Source organism: Dipodomys merriami, unplaced genomic scaffold, assembly GCF_024711535.1.
Source record: "Dipodomys merriami isolate MVZ:Mamm:240054 unplaced genomic scaffold, mDipMer1.0.p SCAF_106, whole genome shotgun sequence".
Classification (NCBI taxonomy): domain Eukaryota; kingdom Metazoa; phylum Chordata; class Mammalia; order Rodentia; family Heteromyidae; genus Dipodomys; species Dipodomys merriami.
The window spans coordinates 1,986,710-2,007,173 of NW_027202338.1; the positions used below are offsets into that span (position 1 = coordinate 1,986,710).

Sequence of the window (20,464 nt, forward strand, 5' to 3'; positions counted from 1 at the left end):
GACTCTTACCTCCAAATAACCACCAGACAACTGCAAATGGTGCAGTGGCTCAAAGTGATAAGAGGGCTAGCCTAGAGCAGAAAAGCTCAGGAGCAGCTCTGAGGCCTTGAGTTCAAGCCTCAGACCAGAAAAAAAAAAAAAAAAAGTAGCTAGCACTAACTCTTACAGTGACAGCATCAGCTGTCTGTGGAAGTACAACAGGAAAGGGGAGGATGGAACTTTCTGGGTTGATGAAAATGTTCTATACCTTGGTCTGGGTGACGGTTGAATGGATTTTATGTTATTGGTTTTATATCATTGGTACTGGGTTTGGAGATCAGACTGTCTCACATGCCTGACCATAGCTGTACCACTGAGTTCCATCCCCAGCCATGGATATAATTTTTACAACCCCGATTTGCATCTTGTGTGTGTCCTGGGGTGCAAGTCACTAACACTGAGACTGCGAGCTTGGATAGCCTCACGGCCGAAGTGCAGATTTGTCATGAGCAGTCAGTCACTTTCCCGAGCCCTGGGTCTCACATGCTGTGAGATTCAAGGAGCCAGGACAGGCAGAGTACTTAAAAGGGCCTCCAGGGGTCACTATAGTCACCATATTCAAGGCATGGCCTCCCTGGGGGTACTGCACGGGAGGAGATCCCCTCTGCCACCCCAAGTCCCAGTCCCCCTCTCCTCTGTGCTTATTCTATAAGCCCATCGCTTGGTGAATTCTAATTTCTGTAGAAGCAAAACCTCCAGGACTCCGTGATCACTCTGAAGATGGTGCCAAGCTAAACTGGGCTCCCATGAGTCACTCAGGCATCCTGTACCACCCAGGAGATGCCAAGCACCCACGGCCCCGGCCGCGACCCAAGCACGACACACACACTCGCTTCTCTCTTCCCACAGATATATTTGATAATTGTCCAGAACCAGAGATGGCATCAGCCTGGAGGAGCAGGGCTGAGGAGTAAAAAAGAGCCCAGGGAGGGGGCTGGGGGGGGGAGGAAGAAATGGGGGGAGGGAGAGAAACAGACACAGAAAAGAAAGGGGGAAGAGAGGCAGGGGCTGAGGTGGAGGGGAGGAGAAGCCAGCCAGGGGAGGGATGAGAGCCAAGGTGGGGGCCATGGGGAGAGAGGGCCCCTCCCCCCAGTATACAAAACGGGGGGGACCAGAGGGGGACTGTCCTGGGCTTGGGGACAGGGAAGAGACGGGTGATGTGGTGGGATTGAGGTCAGTAGTAGGTTTCCTTCTCCACCCAACCTGGAAAGATGAAGGAGAGAAAGATGGAGTGAGAGACGGGGGACAGGTATCCGAAGAGGTACAAGCTAGGGGCGGGGATACCCCGACAGTGACAAAGAGATCAAAAGGGACAGACACACTTGGAAGGACAGGAGGAGGAGGAGGCCTTGACTGGAGGAGACAGAACTCAAAGGGAGAAGGGCAGGGAGAGACATCCGGGAGAGAAGGGGACACAGGGGGACCCGGGCCAGGCCATCCATGCGTCTCCCCTTCCCAGCCTTTGGCCCAGCCCTCACCCCCGGGGTTCCTGCGCAGGATGAGTTTGCGGATTTCGTCGTAGACAAAGATGAGGAAACTGTAGGGGAAGGCACAGAACCACCAGCTGGGCCTGCAGAGGGGAGAAAGAGGCTCAGTGGGGACAGGGGGCACGGCCCCAGGGGCAGGGGGAGGGAAATCGCCCAGCATCCTCTATGCCACACAGGGGTGCCTTTGCCCTGGATGTGGCCTCAGTGCTAGGGTGGCCAGAGACATAGGGAGAGGCTGAGGCCTGGGGCTGTCATGAGCCCTCCCCCCCTCCCCCCAGCCAGGGAAGTTGCCATGGAGCGTGGGACACAGGAGCTGGGGACTCTAGAAGTATCCAGGCACTCACTTGAGAGGGTACATGCGGAGGGCCACGTCCATGCCGGGGCAGTAAGACAAGAAGGCAGCCAGGGCTGTCTCCTCAAATAAGCCAAAGATCAGGATCTTGTTCCTAGAGGCACAGACAAGGCAGAGCTGGGCCTGGGGGACCCCCATACCTGGCACCCCCAGCCCACTTCCCCCAGAGGCAAAGATGCCAGAGACACACAGAGATGGAGTGATGGTGACAAAGACAAGGGTCAGACACAGGAAGGCAGAAAGTCGTATAAAAAGATAAAGCAGCCAGGTATGGTGGGGCAAGCCTGTAATCCTAGGTATGGGAGGGGAGGGGGGGTGTAGGAAGAAGGATCTTGGTTGGAGGCCAGCCCAGCAAAAGTGATCGAGACCCCCCCCACTCCCCTACCCTGTTGCACACATTAGCCTAGCATGGCGGCATACACCTGTCTCCTCAGCTCCTCAGGAGGTGTAAATAGGAGGATCATGGTCTTAGGTCTGCCTCCACCCCATGCAGAGACAGACTGAAGGAATGAAACCAAGACACAAGAAATAAAATGGCTCAGAGCATGTGGGGAAAGACAAGGGCCCAGGCCGGCACTGTGAGGTCTCACTTCATGCCCTGCTGGAAGACGGAGTTCCTTCGGGTCTTGCAGATAATCAGATCAGCCCACTGGACAACCACGATGCTCACGAAGAAGGCTGTGTGGCATGTGAACTCCACCACCTTCCTCTGTTCATATGTCTGGGAGGAATGAGGGGGCGTGGTCAGTGTGCAGGGGTGGAGTAATGAGGAGGTGTGGTCAGTGCGCAGGGGTGGGGGGGGGTAGTCAGCTCCTGGCCACTAACAGGGCGGGGGTTGGGGGGTTGGGAGGGTGTGAGTGTGTCGGTGTGAGTGTGTCCAGATTGAGACAGGAAGCAATCCCTGCTAGGTTTGGCAGAGTCCAAGGGCCTGGGAGCAGCTTGGAGCCTTGGCTCAGCTGGTAGAGCACCAAGGGTCTGGGGACGGCAGTGGCCAGGCCAGGGCTGGCTACCCAGCTCGCTTACCCACTGCTGCCCATAGCTGTCCTCCAGGTCGTTGACTGTCCGGTCATCCCAGTTCAGCCGGATGCCCACCAGGTTGCCAGGCAAGAAGCCATTTTCTGCCAGGATCACAAAGTAGGAAAAGAAGCCGCCAAGAGCCTGGATCATCCCTAGAAGAGAGTGGGGAACCAAGGAGGGGCTTATGGGGGAGCTGGCAGCAGGCTAGGGGCTCCTGAGGCCCCGTGTGTGAGAGTGTGTGTGTGTGTGTGTGTGTGTGTGTGTGTGTGTGCACTATTGTGCTTTAGCTTTTTTTACTCGAGGCTGGTGCGCCACCACTTGAGCCACACCTCCACTTCCTCCTTTAATTGGAGATAAAGAGTCTCATGGACTTTCCTGCCCAGGCTGGTTCATCCAGAGATCCTCAGAGCTTAGTCTCCTGAGTTGCTGAGATTATAGGCATGTGCCACGGGCACCTAGCTCCCTTGAGTCTGTCAAAGTGGTTCACAGACCAGCCCAGTCAGTCCTTTTGCTCAAGCTGTGTCATCTGGCGGGTCTCTGAGTTAGTCATCTGGTCAGGGGGAGCCCCAGAGAAGGGGCTCTCCCGGATGGTGAAGCTGGAATCCTTCCGCCACCTTCCCCAGCCATGGACATACTGAACAATCCTGGGGTTGCATGTGTCAGACCCCATTCAGCCTCTGCTGGTCTGTACCTCTAGGGTGGGCTTTGCACATGGGATCTCCAACCCCAGAGTAGAGGGAGAAGAAGGTGGAGAGGCCAGGGGAAGTGTCAGAGGCTGCTCCCATGGGTCCCCTCACCGATCTGCCCGTAGGCCATGCTGATGAGCCTCTCATTGACCAGCTTGTCGGTCCTCGGGTTCCTGGGCTGTCTCTTCATGATGTCACTCTCTGCAGCCTCATAGGCCAATGAGATGGCAGGGACCTGGGGGACAGGGCTAACTGAGTGGGAAGGGGAAACCCACCCCCTCTCCCAGACCCGGGGTAGTGTTGGGATGGCTGAGGCTCACCATATCGGTGCCCAAGTCAATGCAGAGGATGGTGATGGTGCCCAGGGGCAGCGGGATGTTGGCCATGATGAAGAGGAGGAAGGGTGTGATTTCAGGGATGTTACTGGTCAGGGTGTAGGCGATGGACTTCTTCAGGTTGTCAAAGATCAGGCGACCTGCAAGGGTGGAGGCAGGCTCAGAACTTGAATGCTTCTCCAGTGAGCCCGATTCTCTGATTCTCGGAGCCTGGGGCCTGGCCACTGCCCCTGAGCTTCTCTCTCTCCCCCCCTCTCCCCCCCTCTCTCTTTCTCTCCCTCTCTCTCCCTCTCTCCTTCCCTCTCCCTCTCCCCCTCCTTCTCCCCCTCCCCCTCCCCCTCCCCCTCCCTCTCTCTCCCTCTCTCTCCCTCTCTCTCCCTCTCTCTCCCTCTCCCTCCCTCCCTCTCTCCCTCTCTCCCTCTCTCTCTCTCTCTCTCTCTCTCTCTCTCTCTCTCTCTCTCTCTCTCTCTCTCTCTCTCTCTCTCTCTCTCGGCTAGTATTTTACCACTTCAGCCACAGCTCTACTTCCAGCTCTTTGGCAGTTAGAGATAAGAGTCTCATGGGCTGGGGAAGGTGGCTCAGTGGTAGAGTGCTTGCCTTGCATGCATGAGGCCCTGGGTTCGATTCTTCAGCACCATATAAGCAGAAAAAGCCAGAAGTGGCGCTGTGGCTCAAGTGGTAGAGGGCTAACCTTGAGCTGAAGAGCTGAGGGACAGTGCCCAGGCCCAGAGTTCAGGCCCACTACTGACCAAAAAAAAAAAAAAAAAAACCCAAAAACAAAAACAAAAAAAGACTTTAAAGAGTCTCTTGGGCTTTCCTGCCCTGGCTGGCTTCGAACCGTGATCCTCAGATCACAGCCTCCTGAATAGCTAGGATGACAGGTGTGAGGATTTTTTAAAAAATAGAAGTGATATTTCAAATGGGAGAGAGAAATGGGAAGAAAATCACCAATTTATGAATAGTACATATTTCTGGACGGTGAGATGATGGGTGATTCTAAGTTCTCTGCATGTCTGCATTTTCTTATAATTAGCATGAATCACTCCCATGACGGGACTCAAATAAAATGTGACTCAGAGGCTCCGCTGTCAGGAAGCAGAGCCTCAGAATTCTCCTCAGTCCCAGCACCAGCCCCAGCCGGCCACGCTCCCGCCTCCCAAACCCCGCCACCCTGTGACTCCTGTTCACGATGGTAGCGTGTGACAGCTGGCTCTGTCCACTCCCGAAAGTTCCCATGATGCCCCCAGCTTATGCTTAGAGAGGGGCTTCCTGAGCCTCCCAGAATCCTCTGCTTCCTGGTGGCTGCACTTAGAATGGTAGAGTGCTAGCCTTGAGCAAAAGCAGCTCAAGAAGAGCGCCCAGGCCCTGAGTTCAAGCTCCAGGACTGGCAAAACAAAATGCAAAAAAAGAACTTTCCCTGTTTCCAGCACCCTAAACGCAGGAAGCATGTGACCCAAGACCAGGAGGAGGAGCACAGGCCCCACCAGGGCCCAGTGGGTACCTGGAACCCTGCAGCAGGCCAGGCACAGCTTCCCCTTTGTCCTGCCCAGGCCTCTGGCAGCCACCCCAGTCTTCAAACCACTGGCCCCAACTTACCTTCCTCCACCCCTGTGACGATCGATGCAAAGTTGTCATCCAACAGAATCATGTCGGCTGCCTGCTTGGACACGTCAGAGCCAGCGATGCCCATAGCCACCCCAATGTCGGCCTTCTTCAGAGCAGGGGAGTCGTTCACACCATCGCCAGTCACAGCCACGATGGCTCCCTGGAGGGAGAGAGAGGATGAGACCCTGAGTCCAGACCAGCTTCCTCCCTCAGACCCAAGGGTTCAGACCCAGCTTCCTCCCTCAGACCCAAGGGTCCAGGCCCCAGCCTCCTCCCTCAGACTGGGAGCCCAAGCGCACCTGTCGCTGACAGCCCTCCACAATGATGAGCTTCTGCTGGGGGGAGGTCCGGGCAAAGACGATCTCTGTGTGGTTTTGCAGGACCTCGTCGATTTGCTCCGATGTGAAGTCCTTGAGGTCAGTGCCGTGGATCACACAGGCCTTGGCATCCCTGAGGAGAGTGGAAATAACTGATGGCCAAGGTCAGGGTGAAGGCACGGAAACAAGAGTGCCAGAGGACTGGATGGGAGGCTAGAAGGGAGTGTGGGGACCAGAGATGAAAAGCAGTGGGTGGAGAGGGGAGGGCCAGCCTCAGGGCGGACCGAGGGACACAGGTACAGACTGATGGGGAGGAGGCAGACACAGAGCTGTGTGTGATAAGGAAGTTGAGGAAGTTAGAACAATATGACAGCTGGGGGTTGGTGGATCATGCCTGTCATCCTAGCTACTCAAGAGACTTGAGATCTGAGGATGCTGGTTGGAAGCCAGCCCAGGCAGGAAAGTCCCCATGAGACTCTTATCTCCAATTAACCACTCAAAAACCAAAGTGACACAGTGGCTCAAGTGGTAGAGTGCTAGCCTTGAGCAAAAGAGCTCAGAGAGACAGTGCTCAGGCCCTGAGTTCAAGTCCCCACAACCAACCAAAAATAAGAACAAGACAGAAAAGTGGGGAGAGACAGGAAAAGAGATACAGAGAAATATGGGGCCCCCCTCTGACACAGCGATAGTTAATGGGCCCCAAAACAGGGCCCTGCATGTAGCAGATCAACACTGCCACCAGGCTACATTCCAGTTCTTGATGTTCTGAGACAGAGTTCCACCATGTAGCCCTAGCTGCCCTTGAACTCACAATCCTCCTACCTCAGTCTCTCAACTTCTAGGGTTGCAGGTATTACCACCCTATATATATATATATATATATATATATATATATATATATATATATATATGTCTTGGCAGGGGAGGTAAAGGGGAGTATAGAAATACTGGCTTTATATTTTATTTGCTTGGCAGTTTTGGTGATCAAACCCAGGCCACCACTGAGCTCCAACTCCCGCCCGGACCTAGTACCTGGTGTATGTGTATACCAGTACTTGCACTCAGGGCCTGGATACTGTCCCTTAGCTTTTGCACTTGGACTGGCGCTCTACCACTTAAACCATAGTTCCACTTCATTTTCTGGGGTGGGGGGCGTAGATACTTGGAGATAAGAGCCTCCTTGACTTCTCTTCCCAGGCTGGTTTCAAATCTGGATCCTTAGATCTCAGCCTTAGCTAGGATTACAGGCGTGAACCACTGGCACCCGGCTTCCCAGTAGTTGTTTTAACTGAAGCCCAGGGGGACTAAAGGGGTTGCCCAAGGGTGTGCAGTGATGTGGCAGTGCTCAGAAGTGCCCCCCACTTTGCTGACCCCCCGTGGCATCAGGCCTCATTGTTATGGAGGATGGCGATGTGGGGTGCATCTCACCGAGGGTTGACCTGGCTGACGGGGATGTTGAGTCGGGCGGCGATGTCCTCCACGGTCTCATTGCCCTCAGAGATGATGCCCACGCCCTTGGCAATGGCCTTGGCTGTGATGGGGTGATCGCCCGTGACCATGATCACCTGCAGATGTCGTGGGTTAGGGTACAGCCTGGGCTCACGCGCTGGTCCCCGGCCCCATGTCCCTCACCCGGCCCCACCTTTATGCCTGCGCTTCTGCACTTGCCCACGGCGTCAGGGACAGCTGCGCGGGGAGGGTCAATCATGGACATGAGGCCCACGAAGCAGAGGTTGTCTGTGGTGAAGTTCACATCGTCACAGTCGAAGGCAAAGCCCTTGGGGAACTGCTCTTCGGGCAGGTAGTAATGGCAGAAACCTTGGTGGAAGGGACACGGTAGGGGGACATGAGGGCTGCAGCTTGGAGTCCTCTACCATAGCTGTAGCCCTTAACCCCTAGTGATCTGGATTCCCAGAAGCTAGGGTCCCCACACAGCTATCCAGCCAGCTGGGAACATTCATGTTCCTCTCATCTATCCGTCTGTCCATCCATCCATCCATCCATCCATCCATCCATCCATCCATCCATCCACATCCACTCACCCATCCACCCGCCCATCCATCCATCCATGTGTTATTATTGGAGGCCCTGTTCCATTCACTCATCTTTCCATACATCCATGGCACATTATGAGAGACCTTGTTCTGAGCCATCCATTCATTCATCTACTTATTTGTTTATTAATTCACCTATTCACTCATAGTATGTTATGGCAGGACTCTGTCTCTCTGTCTCTCTGAGAGGGAGGCTTGAACTCAGGGCCTGGATGCTGTCCCTGGTATTTTTTTTCTCAAGGCTAGCACTCTACCATCTGAGTCATGCCTTCACTTCCAGCTTTTTGTGGTTAATGGGAGAAAGAATCTCATGGACTTTTTTGCCTAGGCTGGCTTTGAACCACATTCCTCAGATCTTAGCCTCTTGATTAGCCAGGATTACAGGTATGAGCCACCAGCCCAGCCTCACTTTTCCCTTTTCTTTTCTTTTCCTTCCCTCCCTCCCCCTCCCTTTCTCTCTCTCTTTCTCTCTCTCTTTCTTCCCCTTCCCTTCTCTCTCTTTTTCACCTATCATTCATAGTGTATTCTTTTTTTTTGTCAGCCGTGGGGCCTGAACTCTGGGCTTGGGCTCTGTCCCTCAGCTCTTCAGCTCAAGGCGAGCGCTCTTCCACTTGAGCCACAGAACTACTTCTGGCTTTTTCTGCTTATGTGGTGCTGAGGAATTGAACCTAGGGCCTCGTGCATGCAAGGCAAGCACTCTACCATTGAGCCACCTTCCCAGCCCCATAGTGTATTCTTGTAGGCCATGTTATGAGCCAAGCATTACACCCCTGCTTGTTCCCAGGAGCCCTCAAGAGCTGGCCTGGCCCCTGCACCCCCATCCCCTTTTCTTGCAATGCACACCAAGCACACGCTCGCCCAGGCCGCCCAGCTCCAGGTAGGCATTCTGGAAAGCCTCCTTCATCTCCTCATCCAGCGGCTGCTCCTTGCCCTGCAGGAGGATGGTGGCGCAGCGGTCGAGGATGCGTTCGGGGGCGCCCTTCATCACCAGCAGGTATCGGTTATCGTTGGGGTCCTCGGTCTCGTGGATGGAGAGCTGCAACAGAGCAGAGGCATCTGAGCCATGCAGGGACCTGGAACCCTGGAGATTTTGTTTTTTTGGTAGGTCGTGGGGCTTGAACTCTGGGCTTGGGCGCTGTCCCTCAGCTCTTCAGCTCAAGGCGAGTGCTCTACCACTCGAGCCACACTTCTGGGTTTCTGATGGTTAATTGGAGATAAGAGTCTCATGGAAGCTGGGCACTGGTGGTTCACCCCTGTAATCCTAGCTACTCAGGATGTTGAGATCTGAGGATTGCAATTCAAAACTAGCCCGGGCAAGAAAGTCCATGAGACTCTTATCTCCAATAAACTACTCAGAAACCCAGAAGTGGTGCTGTGGCTCACATGGTAGAGCACTCACCTTGAGCTGAAGAGCTAAGAGATAGCGCCCAGGCCCAGAGTTCAAGCCCCATGAGCAAAAAAAAAAAAAAAAAAAAAAAAAAAAGTCTCATGGACTTTCCTGCCTGGGCTGGCTTTGAATCGTGATCCTCAGATCTCAGCCTGTAGAGTAGTTAGGATGACAGGTATGAGCCACTGGCACCCAGCTCTTGGAGAGTTGTATGATTTTTTTTTCCAAGATCACTGCTCATTCCAGCCTGCTGTGTCTCTTCATCTGTGTGTCCCACAAAATCCCAGCCAGACTAGGGTTCCACGTTCTCCAGCTCTGCCCGATCTAGTCTGCTCACCTCTGAAATGCGCCTAGAACCCAGCCCCTTCTGTGTGTGTGTGTGTGTGTGTGTGTGTGTGTGTATGTGTATGTGTGCGCGCGCGCGTGCGTGCATGTGCATGTGCCTACATGTGTGCTCACTTGAACTCAGGGTCTGGGCACTGTCCTTGGGCTTTATTTGCTCAAGGCTAGTGCACCACTTGAGCCATAAGTTTACTTCCAGATTATTGGTAGTTTATTGGAGATGAGAGTCTCCTGGGGAGGGGAGGGGCAGTTGGAGGCATAGCTCATTTGGCAGAATGCCAGCCAATGAGTGAAGGTATTGAGTTCAAGTCCTGGTCTCAGACAAAAGTCTCATGGACTTTCCTGCCCCGGCTGGCTTCAAATCTTGATCCTCAGATCTTAGCCTCCTGAGTAGCTAGGATTACAGGCAGGAGCCCCCAGTACCTGGCTTAGGATTTCTTTTTGAGGTGATAAGAATGCTCAAAAATTTACTAGGGGCGGGGGATGTGTGTACCTGTGAATACAGTAGAAACTACTGAATTACATAGTTAACATAGATGATCGCAGTGTGTACATTTTATCGCCCTATTAAAAGAGATGTGAGTCAAGTCCTGCCTCTCCTCTGCTCAGCGACCTCGCATGACTCAGATGCCCCTGTGAGTCACAGCCAGGTCCTCTCCACAGCTGTGAGGATGCACGGGCTCTGACCCAACAGGCACTGCCTTTACCTCCCAATGCACTGCCTATGGCTCAAGTCCTTTGCACATGCTACTTGCTGCCCAGTCATTCTGCCCTGGGTATTTTCAAGGGCTCCCTTATTTGGCCTGGTTGTTTTACTCATCCTTCATCACTGTCTCTTTCTAGGCTTAGGCTGTCCATTCCAGAGAGGAGCGACTTAACCATTTCACTCACTATCAAGGGGACACCTGCAAAGCTTTAATCTGATCAGTGCAAGAAAGGTTCTCCTCCATGGGCTGAGCATTCCCATTCTACAGATGGGCAAACGGAGGCTCTGAGAAGGCAAGCGTCCAGCCCAATGCACGAGAGCCATAGGATTGAGCTGACTGCCACCCCAGGGAACACCGAGTATGTACCTGGTATTTGTTGGTGGAGTTGAAAGGAATCTCGGCCACTTTCTTGTTCCGTTCACGCATGAGCTTCACGGAGCCGGAGGACAACTCAATGCATTTGAGCAGGGCGGATTCGCTGGCGTCCCCAGCCACGTCCCTCTGCAGCGGAGAACCAGCTCAAGTCAGGACCGTGGAGCGGGGACACAAGTGGGGCACAGGGCAGGTGGGGGGGCATCTGCACCCACCTTGAGCACTGGGATGTTGTCCTGGCCACCCTTAAAGACAGCCCGGTTGCAGAGTCCGGCGATGTGGGACAGGGCCACCCAGGTGTGCGAGCTCTTGTCGAAGGAGGTCCCTGCGGGAGGCAGGGGTGAGTAAGAGGGAGGCCGGGGAGGGGACGCCCATGGGGCCCGCGCCCTGGGCCCTCACTGACCTGACTGATCCTCGGTGGTGTCCGCCTCGTGGATCTGATTATCAAACCACATGTGGGCGACCGTCATGCGGTTCTGGGTGAGGGTCCCCGTCTTGTCGGAGCAGATGGTGGACGTGGAGCCCAGGGTCTCCACAGCCTCCAGGTTCTTCACCAGGCAGTTCTTGCGAGCCATACGCTTGGCAGTCAGCGTCAGACACACCTGGGCCACAGGTGTGGGCAGGTGAGATGCAGGTGGCCGGGGTGGCACGGCCTAGCCTGCCCCGCCCCAGCGACAATCCTGCGTGGCTGTACGAGCATGCATAAAGGCAGCAGGGCTGCCTGACTAGATGGAGCTGCAGAGTCAGGCATGGGTGCAGAGCACACCAGGTGTTCAGTTCCCATTGTCATGGCATGTTCAATAGCACACACAGGCCTTGCGGACTGCGTACAGCCCCGTAAAAAGCCAAGGCCTTTTGATACTCAGGGATATAGGTTCCAGCCCTCCTTCCTCAGACCCAGGGATCCAGACCCCCAGCCTCCTCCCTCAGACCCAGGGATCCAGACCCCCCCTCTCCCTCAGACCCAGGGATCCAGACCCCCCCCTCCCTCAGACCTAAGGCCCAGCCTTACGGTGACAGTGGCCAGCAGACCCTCTGGGACATTGGCCACAATGATTCCGATGAGGAAGATGACAGCCTCGAGCCAGGTGTAGCCAAGAATGAGGGAGAGGATGAAGAAGGAGACACCCAGGAAGACGGCCACGCCGGTGATGAGCTGGATGAAGTGCTCGATCTCAATGGCGATGGGCGTCTTGCCCACCTCCAAGCCCGAGGCCAGCGTGGCGATGCGGCCCATGACTGTTCGGTCACCCGTGGCCACCACCACGCCCCGAGCCGTGCCTGTGGGGCAGAGGGTGAGGTCCAGGTGGGGTGGGGCTCAGGAAGCTGGCCAGGGAAGGGATGGGGGGGAGAAGGGGGGAGTGAGGGGCTCTGAGGGTGCAGCCTACTGCCGATGCCCAGTGCCCCTCACCTTCCACGCAGTTGGTGGAAAAGAAGGTGATGTTGCGAGTCTCCAAGGGGTTGTCGTGGGTGCAGTCCGGAGAGCGGGTCTGGGGTTCAGATTCACCAGTCAGCGAGGAGTTGTCGACCTGGGAGTGGGGTGAGACACGGGCTCAGTACAGAGGGCAGTGTCCCGGGCAGACCAGGCCTGGCTGCTGGGGGGGGCAGGTGGCACTCCAGCTGTCAGAGGCAGGGGTCCTGAGGGTGGGAAGGGCCCTGAGCTTTGAGTGAAAAGCCAAGCTAAATGAAGGTTTCTGAGGGTCAAAGAGGGGGCCTGGATGGACCCCTGATCTGAGGGTCCAGATTTCTGAGTCTGAAACAAGTGGGGGCTAGAATCTGGATTCCTTGGGTCTCCTTGAGGAAGGAGAGTTGGGGTTTGGATCCTGGGTGTAAGGAAGGATACTGAGCCTGAACTCTTGGGTCTGAGGGAAGAGGGGCTGTGTATGAACTCTTGGGTCTGAGGGAGGAAGCTAGGGCCTGGACCCCTGGGTCTGAGGGAGGAGGCTGGGGCTTGGCCTGGGTCTACAGGCAGAGGGAGGCTGGGGTTTCCGCTCCTGACTCCTAGCAGAGCTGGAGCCCAGGTGGCAGCACACCTTGCAGCCGTGAGCGGAGATGATGCGCAGGTCGGCCGGGACTCGGTCGCCACCCTTGATCTCCACCAGGTCCCCAACCACCACCTCCTCAGCGTTCACCTGCATCTTCTCACCTTCCCGGATCACGAGGGCTTGCTGGGGGGGGGGGCACAGGAGGGAGGGGACAGAGAAGAGGCTCCTTCTAGACTCTGCTCGAGACCTGGGGGTCACTGGGCACAACCCCCTACTCACCTGCCCATGCCCTCCTGGCCCCTTGCTCGCCCCCTCACCTGGGGAACCATGTTCTTGAAGGACTCCATGATCTTAGAGCTCTTAGCCTCTTGGTAATAGGAAAAGCAGCCAGTGATGATCACCACGGCTGCTAGCACGATGCCCAAATACAGCTGTGGGGGACACGGGGACCCATGGTCAGGGCTGTGTCCCCAGCTCCTGCCCTGGGTCTGTGTTTGGGAAAAGACCTCTGGATTTATTATTATTGTTGTTGTTATTATTTGTCAGTCCTGGGGCTTGAACTCAGGGCCTGGGCATTGTCCCTGAGCTTTCTTGCTCCAGGCTAGCGCTCTACCACTTTGTGCCATAGCTCCACTTCTGGTTTTCTGGTGACTCACTGAAGGTAAGAGTTTCAGGGACTTTCCTGCCTGGGCTGGCTTTGAACCATGATCTTCAAATCTCAGCCTCCCAAGTAGCTAGGATGACAGGTGTGAGCCACCAGTGCCCAGCCTGTTGGTTATTTTTTTGTTTTGTTTGTTGTTTTGAGGCAGGGTTCTGAAATGTATTCCCGAGCTGGCCTCACATTCAACAATCCTCCTGCCTCAGCCTCCCAAATAAGGGGACTGAAGGTGTGCACCATCACCCCCAGCTCTTTGGGCCTGTTTTTGTCTGAAAGTCTGGGTGTGCATATCTGTGCATGTCTGGGCCCTAGGATAACGATCTGGGTTTATTCTGTGTATATATGTGAGCTATTTACAGCTGTGTGTGGGTCTGTGCCCACAGCCATGGAACTGTGGTCCCCTAGGTCGGGCACACAGGCCCTCCCCCCTCAGCAGGTGGCAGGGTCTCTCCTTGAGCACAGTCACTCATCTCTTGGTATTTGTCAGGCTGCTGTCTGTCCCCAAGGCTGCTGAGCTCACAATGTATCTCTCTGTTGTATGACCTTGGACAAATTCCTTGGCCGGCTGGCCTTCCTTCCTTTCATGCTTATTTATTTGTATTTATTTTTTCTGGAGAAAGTTGTTTTTCTATGTCATCCAGGCTGGCCTTGAACTCACATTCCTCCTGCCTCAGTTCTGGAGGATTGGGATGATAGGCATCTACCACCAGACCCAGAAATTTGTTTGTTCATTTGTTTGTTTGTCCTTAGTGCTGAGGATTGAACTCAGGTCCTCACAAATGCTAAAGCAAATGCTTTACCACTCAGCCCCCACCCTCCTCCTGGGGCCGGGGCCAGCCCTCTTAGGGTGTGTGTGTGTGTGTGTGTGTGTGTGTCTGTCTGTCTGTCTGTCTGTCTGTCTGTCTCTGCACAGACCACGGGAGACACTCACATTGTCACCAGAGGGGTCATCCTCGGTGCCCGCCTGGATGCCATAGGCCAGGAAGCAGAGGATGGCCCCAATCCACAGCAAGATGGAGAAGCCCCCGAAGAGCTGGCGGCAGAACTTGACCCACTCCGGAGTGGTGGGAGGTGGCGTGAGTGCGTTAGGCCCATCCCGGGCTAAGATCTCCTGGGCTTTGCTGTGCGTCAAACCCTAGGGGGGGGGACACAGAACCTTCCCTGAACCACCCGGGCACCCCAACCTGCCACCATCAACCTCAGGCAACCAGCACCCCTAGCCCTCAACCCTCCTCCCTCAGACCCAGGGGTCCAGGCCCCAGCCCTCCTCCCTCAGACCCAGGGGCCTTAGACTCTCGTCCTGCCCAGTAGCCTCACCTGCACGCAGTCCGTGTTGTATTTCCGGCAGACTTCTTCCACCGACATCTTGTGCTCTGTCTGAGGAACAGGAGTTTGGAGATGTGAGCTGAGGCCTTTCAGGGAGGGATGGAGGGAGGAGGGCTAGCAGGGCTGCTGTGCAGTTGGAGGAGAGGGCACAGACGTGGTACCTACCATAGCCACTTCCTTCTTGAGATCATCCAGGTCGCGGCGCTCCTTGCCCTTATTCTTCTTGGGCGAGCCCTTGTCATCTTTCTTGTCCTGCGAGGTGGCGACACGATAGCTGTCAGAGCCACCAGACTGCGGGCGAGAAGGGGTTCCAGAGAGACACGGCAACCCCCACAGCCCTCCCCCCTCCCCCGCACCCCGCAGTCCCAGCCTGCCTGTGGCTCTGCCGCTCTTGGTTGGGGCTGTTCCTGCTGTCCCTTCCAGAATCCTCCTCCCTCCAACAGTCTGCCTTGTCCCCTTGTCTCTCTGTGTACCTGGGAGTCTCTTTCCCATGTCTCTCTCTCTCTCTCTGCCTTTTATCTCTGTGTGTCTCTGCCTTTCCCTCTTGCTCTGTCTCTATGTCTGTCTCTCTCCTTTGATCTCTCTCCCATGACTTCATATTGCCCAGGCTCCCTCCTCTCCCCTCCCTTCCCTCTCCTCTTACCTCCCCTTTCTCTTTCCTTGATTTCCTGTTCTTTATATCTCTGTCTCCTCCAATCTCTTTATCTCTTGGGGATCTCCCAGATTCTGGCTGAGTTCTATCTGACTCTTTGAGTCAGGTGGTGTGCTGTTGGAATCTCCGATTGGTCTCTAAGGATCAATATTTTCTGCTTTCATGGTCTGATTTATTTCTATCTTTGGCTATTAGGTTCTGTCTCTGTGTCTCTGTTTTTCTCTCTCAGGTCATCTCTTTACAATGCTCTTGGTGTCTCTGGTTCTCTCCTATGTCACCATTTTCTCTCTCTGTCCATCTATCTGTCTCTCTCTCTCTCTCTGGGATCTTCTCCTTCTCGGTCTCCCTCCTGTCTGTATTACTTTCTGTTTCTCTCTGTGTCTTTCAGGTGTCGCTCGAGATCTTCTGTGTCTATCTCTGTCTCTGTCTTGGTCTCCTTCAGCTTGTCTGTCACTTTTTGTGTCCTTTGTATCTGTATCTTTGTCTCTCTTTGTGTTTGTCTCCATCTCTTATCATTTGAAATTCCCCCCCATATGTGTTTGTATTATCTATCTCTCTCTACCATTATATATGTATATATGTATATATTTATCTATCTACCTATTCTCTCTTTCTCCCCCCCCCCCCCTTTCTCAGAGCTTTCTCTGTCTGTGTCTGGTCCTTATCTTTCTTTCTTTCTTTTTTTTTTTTTTGGGTCTGGTCGTGGGGCCTGAACTCTTGGCCTGGGCGCTGTCCCTCAGCTCTTCAAGGCTAGCACTCTGCCACTTGAGCCACAGCGCCACTTCCAGCTTTTTCTGTTTATGTGGTGCTGAGGAATCGAAACCCAGGGCCTCATGCATGCAAGGCCAGCACTCTACCACTTAGCCACCTTCCCAGCCCCTCCTTATCTTTCCTTCCAGCTCTAGGCCCTGTCTTTTCAGCCCAGCTCCAGCTCTTTTCCTAGGATTCTCCCCCACCCCATGGGTATCTCATTCAAAAGACTCATCAGATCCTGGGAAGAACCATAGGCCTGGCAGAAAGGGAGAGGAAAGGGCATTCTAAGTGCTAGTCACAGCTGGTACAAAGGCCTGGATGGGGATGTGGTATTCTGGGTACAAGCAGCTAGTCCTGAGTTCCTTGATAGACAAGATATTGACATGGCTTCTCTCCTGAGGGTTGCTGGGAGGCATGGATGGCCTTGGACGGGGGATGGGCAGGACTCCAGGACAGAGTAAGAATTCTTAGAGTGCAGAAGAGCAAGAGACAGAGCCTCAGAATGTGGTGTGAGGGGAAGGGACTGAATGTGCAGCTCGGTGGCTGGGCAGATGGAGAGAGCCTTGTGTGTGGCTGGCAGGAGGGGTGGGCACAGGCCTGGTGCTGGTAGAGGGCTGGTGACAGATCTACGGGCCCAGGGCCAAGCTGGAATCCGAGGCTCAGCGCGGCTCAACGTTAATCTCCTCATGACCTTGTAGAGGCCCCAGCTGCCTGCTGTTTGACCTCAGACCCCAGGTTAAGTTCAGGGGTGCGGTGAGGGGATCCAGCCATGGGAGGTCTGGAAGCCCCAAGAAAGGGTGTAAGGGATGGATGGGAGGTTGGCTCAGGGCCAGCCCTGCAGCGGCACTGCGTCTCAGCCAGGGAGCCTCCGAGGCTGGTCCTCCTCCTGACCTCTATGCCAGGGAGTAGGGGGGGTCTCAGCTTGTGGCACTTGGGGTAGACATATTTAGACAGGGCTATCATGAGTTTGAGGTGGACAATGGAGCAGGGAGGCTGACAGAACTGGAGGAGGAAGCCAGCTGTTCACCCTGGAAACCCTGGGGAAGCTGGACCCCAGGATCCTGAGATAGAAGGACTGAGCACTGGATCCCTGGGTGTGAGGGAGGAAGCTGGGGTCTGGACTTGCCTGGGTCTGAGGGAGAAGGACTATGTTCTAGATATCTGGTCTGAGGGAAGAGGGCTGAGTCTGTTCACTTGGGCTAGGGCAGAGGGCTGAGGGACCCAGGTCCCTGGCAGGACAGCTTCAGTTCCTGCTTGTCCTTGTCACAAGCAGACTTCCTGGGAGGTGGGTTCCATCTGTCTGTCGGTGTGGGGGGAGCTGAGGCTTTCCCAGGTAGGCCTAGATGGGCGCAGTGCAGGTAGGAGCCCTCCCAGGGTGGGGGGACACGCCTGTCTCGCTGTAGCCCGCCTCTGCAGCTCCTCGCCATTTTCCATGCTGTCCGCCTCCCCATGTCTGCCTGGCTGGCTCTTGTAGCTCTGCAATTCTGCAGCCCTCCCTCCCCCTCCCTCCTCAGGTGCTGCTGGCTGAGTCCAACTGCCTTGACCTCCCCTTCTGCTCTCTGCCTCCACTTCCTATCATTCAAGCAGGCTTTTTGTGTCTGGCTAAGAAAGACCTGTCTTGGGGGCTCTCTATCTCTGCCTCAGTTTCTCATTTTGCCTTTCTTTGTCCCTCTGTATCTCTCCATGTCTCTCTGCCTGCGCTCTGTCTCTCTGTCTGTTTTCCCTCTGTCTCTGTCCATTCCTAGCTTTCTTTAAGTCTGTCTTTCTCCTGTACCCAAGCCCTTTGATTCCCTTCCTGCCCCCATTTCTTTTCTTAAGAGCCCCCGCTCTTCTCTAAGGCATTGTAGCATCAATCCTTGCTCCCCGAAATCTTCCCACACTACCTGCCTCCAATTCACTTACCTGAAAGCCATCCCTGGCTCCCATCTCCCCCTCTTCTGCCCTGGTCCCCCCCCACCCCCAACCCAATTCTTCTTCCCATCCCCCCTCACCCGCCCCAACCCACAGATCTGCAGCCCCACCCCCACCTCCATCCCTAGGCCCTTCAACTCTCATCTCCACTCTCCTCCGCCATCTTTCTCCCCATCCCTCTGGTTCCCTGCAGTCGACCTCTCCCACCCTGACTCTGTCTCTGTCTCTGTTTGTCTGTCTCTCTCTCTCTCTGCATCGCACCTTGCACCCCCCACCCCCCAGGTTCCGCCCAAGACACACAAGGAGAAATCCAGGGCTGCAGCAAGGGTCAGGCGGTCAACCAGGGAAGGAGAAGGCGGCATCTGCTGGAAAGACTCACAGACAGAGAAGGACACACGGACACGGAGGCAAGGGCACGGCGGGCGGGCACGTTCCCTCGCTACTCTGGCACGGGAGCACACACTCAGCCTGGCACTCAGTGGGGGCAGGCATCGCCATTCCTGCTCCTCACCCTCCTCCCAGCGCCCCCCCCCGCCCCGTGTCTGCTCTCCTAGATTAGGGACCCCTGCAGTGGAGCGCGCCCCCCCTCCATCCAGGCCTGGAAGGAGACAGAGAGGTCATCCGATGTCCACCCCACAGCCTGGACCAATTCCCATCCCACCAGGGGATCCCGGAGTGGTGGAGGGGGGTTGGGGTGGGGGCTTCAACCCCCCCCACACCCCTAGACACACTACTTCGGCTTTCGGGCACACCCAGGCGGGGGAGGGGCTGGGACGCCGGGGGAGGGAGGGGGGGCACGGACGGCCCGGGCCGTGGCAGCCGGGGTGCAGCCGCACAAGGTCAGGCGGGCGATGCGAAGGCCCCGACCCCGCGGACCCCAGCACACAAAGCCAGGCCCACCTGCGCCACAGACCCCCCGTCCAGGCCCGGAGGGGGGGCGCAGCGGCCCCAGAGCCCCCCCCTTCCCTCCCCGCGCACACAGACCCTGCCCCGTGTCACCTGCCGGACCCCGGCACCTACCCCCATCTTGGCGGCTGGGTGGGGAGAGCGGCGGGCTGGGCTGGGGCGTCTGCAGCGCCCGCGCTCCGAGGCGGCGAGCGTCCGTCCGTCGGTGGGTCCCGCCGCGCAGAGGCTGCGGCGGCCGCCGGCGCCGCCTCCTCATATGCCGGCACTCGCGGGGGGGAGGCGGCGCCGGCCAATCAGGAGCGCCGTGGCGCTGACGGACAGCCCGAAGCCCCGCCCCCGGTACTGCAGCTGTCCTCCCCCGCCCCATCCCCGCCCCCACCCCCAGCCAGGTCCCTGCAAAAAGTGGCGGCGCCACCGAGCAGCGGGAGCTCTGCTGCGGGATGGGGGGGAGGGGGGGATCGGGAGACACCTCCCCCCCCCCGCACCCACAATAGTGGAACCCCGAGACCCCGTCAGTGGAGGAGGAGGAGGAGGAGGAGACACTGAGGGAGGAAAGCACCCTAGAAATCCCTTCATGGTGGGGGGAAAAAGGCCGCACTGGGCGTGGGGGGGGACAATGGGGTGTTGCGGGGGTGGGGGAACCCAATGAGCTGTCGCAGTAAGGAGGGGGCCTCCACAGCACCCCCTTCTTGCAGAGTGGAGGGTAGGTAGCCCCAGAATCTCTATGGAGGGCTGCACAGGGAGGGGGTGTGGCAGGCAGAGAAGCCGGAGGGCGGGGACACGGCACCCTTGAGCAAAGAAGATCCCTCAAATTGAGGGAAGGGGTGCTGCGGGGGGAGAGTGGTCTTGAACCCCGCCCCCCCTGCGATTGCACCTCATCAGAATGGCAGAGCTATCCGAGGAGATGCAATCGCCACGGAATGCACAGCCAGGACACACAGGAGGCCCAGGAAATGCCCAGCGCGGCCCGCATCCAGGCGGCCAGGGCCACACCGCATTCCATCACATCCCAGCCTGTCCCCTCACACACAGCACACAAGCAGAGCTCACGCACTCACTCCATCCCAGGCACGCCTGACCTTGCACCAGCGCACACAGACATCGCACAACCGGTGCCCGGCACTGCTGCACACCTCCAGGGCCCACTCGGCCTCCAGACACACTGCAGGAGCTCTTGTGAACCCAACGAGGTGACCATATATGTGTTACACACATCACCCATGGCTCACCTATGTGTCTGGGTGCATGCAAAGGCCCACAGGGCAAAATGGGCAAACCCAGTAGGCAGAAAGGTACCCACGCTTACACACCCCATGGTAATTCACAGAAACAAGTCACACGATGCCCTCCTATACGCTTCACACAGCACATCGCAGCACCATCACGTTCACCTTGGTCACACCCCCAAACATATCGCCAACATCTTCGCCCACACAGCACCCCCACCAACATGATATGTGTATGTACACACACACACACACACACAGCTGGCACCCACATCCCAGGCCTGTCAAGCACATACACATCACCTCCATCAGTCACCACACTGAGGCCTGCGGAGTCAGGGCTTCCC

The 20,464-nt window shown here is 56.2% G+C and overlaps 1 protein-coding gene across 1 annotated transcript; it reads right to left on the reverse strand.

Moving 5' to 3' along the window:
• Positions 1-872: 872 nt before the first annotated feature.
• Positions 873-19,122, reverse strand: LOC138813256 (sodium/potassium-transporting ATPase subunit alpha-3). The gene is made up of 23 exons (XM_070001553.1): positions 19,006-19,122; positions 14,835-14,921; positions 14,661-14,720; positions 14,275-14,478; positions 13,003-13,116; positions 12,734-12,868; positions 12,112-12,229; positions 11,713-11,981; positions 11,104-11,302; positions 10,916-11,025; positions 10,695-10,829; positions 8,736-8,928; positions 7,481-7,656; positions 7,267-7,403; positions 5,821-5,971; positions 5,513-5,681; positions 3,902-4,056; positions 3,693-3,816; positions 2,902-3,047; positions 2,469-2,599; positions 1,871-1,972; positions 1,518-1,609; positions 873-1,242 (listed from the first exon to the last, which is right to left on the reverse strand). The coding sequence occupies exons 1-23, from the start codon at positions 19,009-19,011 to the stop codon at positions 1,214-1,216; spliced, it is 3,042 nt and encodes a 1,013-aa protein (XP_069857654.1). The 5' UTR covers positions 19,012-19,122; the 3' UTR covers positions 873-1,213.
• Between the last annotated feature and the right edge of the window lie 1,342 nt (positions 19,123-20,464).